At 55.7% G+C, this 4,308-nt stretch overlaps 1 protein-coding gene across 1 annotated transcript; it reads left to right on the top strand.

Annotated features, from left to right (window-relative positions):
• The first annotated feature begins 1,423 nt into the window (after positions 1 to 1,423).
• On the top strand, positions 1,424 to 3,215 carry LOC123188421 (AAA-ATPase At3g50940). The gene has a single exon (XM_044600526.1). The coding sequence runs from the start codon at positions 1,439 to 1,441 to the stop codon at positions 3,026 to 3,028; it is 1,590 nt and encodes a 529-aa protein (XP_044456461.1). The 5' UTR covers positions 1,424 to 1,438; the 3' UTR covers positions 3,029 to 3,215.
• The last annotated feature ends 1,093 nt before the right edge of the window (positions 3,216 to 4,308 follow it).

The raw sequence follows: 4,308 nt of genomic DNA, 5'->3' as shown, positions 1-4,308 counted from the left end.
GCCGACAGGCCGCGTCCGCCGTGGGCGGGTCTTGCCGGCTGCAGATTACTGTACTCGTGCCTCTAATGATGCGGGCTCAGTCATGGGGTCATGGTGACAGCTCCGTCGTCTGGCGGGCGATCACTGTGGCCACTCCCTGTCGCGTCTGGTTAATGGCGCGCGGGGCCCGTGGGAGGGGCCGGCCGACTCCTGGGGGCCGACTCCCAACTGGGCCGACTGGTGGCGCTCTCGCCGTCTTCCGTTCGCCCGCCGACTGGTGGGACCCGTCGTCCCTGGGTCGTACCGGCAGGCCGTCGTGGGCACAGGACTCCACCCTCTGGGGCTGACGTCAGGGTCGGCATGGCAACAGTGTCGCGTCGGGCGGAGATCTCCACGGGTACGGCGTACTGTGGCCACGCCTGCCCTTGGAAAAGGGTGGGGGTGGACTTTACTGTGGCCACTCCCCGCCCCGTCCCTCTTTATGAGGGCATGGGGGTTGTTGGCGTCGCGGGCCGACTTCCCATGGTCGGCTTCTCTGGAAGTCGCCAGTCAGGAGTCGGCTCATCCTGAAGTCGTTCTCGGGGCTCGGCCGCGAATGGGCAGTCGGCTGCCTCGCAGCCGACTCTCAGAAGGCGGCTCTTCGTCCTGGGGTCTTGAGGGGTGCAGACTACCCCGATGTCTTGAAAGGTTCTGGGTCTGGGTTCGCCTACCCGTGACCCATTACTCCGACAACAATCTCTTCTCTCACGAGGGCCATCCAAAACGGACACTTGTTCGCTCGGGTTACCCACCGGAAAAACGCCGCCTAGCTATTGGCTTTCAAAAATAAGATAAATCAAATACAACAAGGTGTACTAAAGCAGGGACAATTTAAGGTAGATCGGAGAGAGTATAAATCGTTGTACAGTTTTTATCATTTTCTTTTTCGCGATTAGTACAACCAATCAGCTCCAGCGAGCGGCCGGGTTGTAAAAATGGAGTGCCTTCTCCGGTGTACTAGATTCTCGCTTAATCGATCGGTGTGACCGGAACAAGTGGGCGTTTTTGCTTAACACGACGACTTTTTACAGCCGGTGACCTAATTAAATCACTGGTCCTTGTGTGTGGTGGCACACTGGAGTGGTAGAATATTGCAAGAAACCTATGATGCGATCATACGAGGCCGGCCGAAAGATGTACTGTGCTGCGTCGGACATGACGGAACATCCGACATGAGCCAGCCTTTGCGAGCCCTCTCATTCCACTCCAAGATTCCTTCACGCACGTGAAGCCTCTTCAGCAAGAAAATTCGGAATGAAATAAGGGCAACACGAGTTGAAGGACGATTGGGTGTTAAACAGCCCTAAACAGAGACGACTCAGCTCGAGTCAATCGGTCGACATTAGCACTATTGCCTTTATGGCACCTTCCACGAAACTGCGCCGCATCGGTGCTACAACTTCGTCGATCGTAACAGGAAATGAACCCTAGAGCACCAGTACATATACGAGGCGTGGAGCACACTCGTGTTCGCATCGCACTCATGGATAACTTGCCACTGACCACCATGGCCGGAGCCGCGGCGTCGTCGTTGGAAGGAGGCGGGAGGGTGGTGGACACGTACAAGAAGGCGCTGGCCACGGCGGCGTCCGTGGCCGCGTACGCCATGCTGGTGCGCAGCATGGCCAGGGAGCTCCTCCCCGAGGAGCTGCGCGCCGCGGTGCGCTGGGGTGCCGCGTTCGTGCGCGCCCGCCTCGGCGCCGGCGACAAGGAGCGCCACACCATCGTCATCCGCCGCCACTTGGACGCCGGGTACAACGAGAACCACCTCTTCGAGGCGGCGCGCGCCTACCTGGCCACCAAGATCGACCCGACCGCCATGCGCCGGCTCTGCCTCGCGCGCACCCGGTACAAGGAGCCCGACGGGAGCAGCAGCTGGAGCACACTCCTGTGCATGGACGATGGGGGCTCCACCACCGACACCTTCGACGGCGTCGACTTCAAATGGACGTCCATCGAGACCGGCGGCGACGAAGGCAAGAAGGGAAAGGGGCATCGGGCCGCACCACGCGAGACCCTCGAGCTCAGCTTTGACGCCGAGCACACGGAGGCGGCCCTCGAGCGGTACGTGCCGTTCATCATGTCCACGGCGGAGCAGCTGCAGCGGCGGGATCGCGCGCTCAAGATCTTCATGAACGAGGGTCGGTCGTGGCACGGCATCAACCACCACCACCCGGCCACGTTCGACACGCTCGCCATGGATCCGGCACTCAAGCAGGCCGTCACCGACGACCTCGACCGTTTCCTCAAGCGGAAGGAGTACTACCGGCGGATCGGCAAGGCTTGGAAGCGCGGGTATCTGCTCTTCGGTCCACCTGGGACCGGCAAGTCCAGCCTTGTCGCCGCCATGGCCAACTACCTCCGGTTCAACCTCTACGACCTCGATCTCTCCGAGGTGCGCCTCAACTCGGCGCTTCAGAGGCTGCTTATCGCCATGCCCAACAAATCCATCCTCGTCATCGAGGACATCGACTGCTGCTTCGACGCCAAGTCGAGGGAGGACCGCACGATGCCGGTGCCGGCCGACGACGGCAGTTCATCAGACGACGACGTCCCGGAGGACATGGCCCACCACCCGGGAGCGCGCCAACAGCAGACCATAACGCTGTCCGGGCTGCTCAACTTCATCGACGGGCTGTGGTCGACGAGCGGCGAGGAGCGCATCATCATCTTCACCACCAACTACAAGGACCGGCTCGACCCGGCGCTGCTGCGGCCGGGGCGCATGGACATGCACATCTACATGGGCCACTGCTGCTGGGAGGCATTCAAGACGTTGGCCAGGAACTATCACCTCGTGGATGACCATGCTCTGTTCCCAGGGATACAGGAACTGCTGGCCGCGGTGGAGGTGAAGGTGACGCCGGCCGAGGTGTCCGAGATGCTGCTGCGGAGCGAAGACGCCGACGTTGCGCTACGGGTGCTGACGGAGTTCCTCCAGGACAAGAGAAGCAAGGCAAGAAAAGAGGCAACAGAAATCAAGATCGGCGTAGCAGAGAAGGCAATGTAGCAGTAGTAGTATTATTCAGTGTCAGCATCCCCTTTAACGGGAGCGTTTTATTTGAGGAGTAGATGAAGTGATCGAGTATGTGTCACAAAGGTCATCATTTATGTCGGGAATAATCATCAATCGAACAAGCTGATGTATCTGATTTGAGCTGTTTTGTTCTGATTCAGATGCTTCACTTCTTCTTCTTCTTGTACTCGCTGATTTGTTATGTTAAAATGGCAAGTCAGTCACCAAGAGCTTCACCAGTCATGGGCATGAACAGCACAAAGCACTTATACGCACTTGAACAATAATTGGCCCTTCGTTACACGTTTTCATGGCTTGAACTTCCATTTTCCGCCGCCGCCGCAATTGCACACAATCTGAACATGGACACAACCATGCAAACTGAAAACCTTGCACACGTCAGTCAAGTCACCAAGAGTCGTGTTTAGAGTCAACAACATCTGTGGACGCACTTATGTGACGCGGGATCGTAGATCAGATGACGATAGAGAAGGGTACCGGCAAAATCTCATATTGGGAACTCACTGTCGATCTTCCGCCTCTGTCGCAAGTGTACTTCCTTTTTAAATATGTGCATAGCCATCTGCCCCCAAATAATAGACCACGAGCCAACATTGCCCATTGGAATAGTTTGTCGCCACTAGCTCCGTCGGACAACATCACTGACATTGTCGCCACACACCACCTCAGCAACTCCACGCCGTTATGCAGGACCTCTGCTACCCGCCTCTATGGCCCTATTTGGATACTCTAACTCAGTTAGAGATTAGAGTTAGATTCTAACCTTAAACTAACTCTAGACTAACACTAACCAAAGAGCTGTTTGGATGGTAGGGTTAGATTGACAATAAATATATTTTTTCTCAATCATTTGACTACTTTGGACCATGTTTAAATGAGAGGGATAACTTTTTTTACTATTTTTTCTAGTGGACCTAGGAGAACTAACCCAAACAAGCTTCTCTAGTGTGGGCTAGTTTTTTGGGGTGGGTTAGATCCAACTAACTCAAACTAACTTATCATGGCCCTGTTTGGATCATGGGGTTAGAGCTAATTTGGGTTAGTTTGGGGCTCAAATAACCCAAAAATATCCAAACAGGGAGGGTTAGAGTGGGTTAGTTCCATCTAACCCAACTATCCCGGTGGAGAGTCGGTGTGATGCCCCGACTTAATCGTGCACTAATCATACACGCAAATGTGCACAATCAAGATCAGAGGCTCACGGGGAGATATCACAACACAACTCTAGACACAAATAAAAGTCATACAAGCTT

The sequence above is a fragment of the Triticum aestivum genome, chromosome 2A (assembly GCF_018294505.1).
Source record: "Triticum aestivum cultivar Chinese Spring chromosome 2A, IWGSC CS RefSeq v2.1, whole genome shotgun sequence".
Lineage (NCBI taxonomy): Eukaryota > Viridiplantae > Streptophyta > Magnoliopsida > Poales > Poaceae > Triticum > Triticum aestivum.
This window is presented reverse-complemented; position numbering and strand designations above follow the sequence as displayed.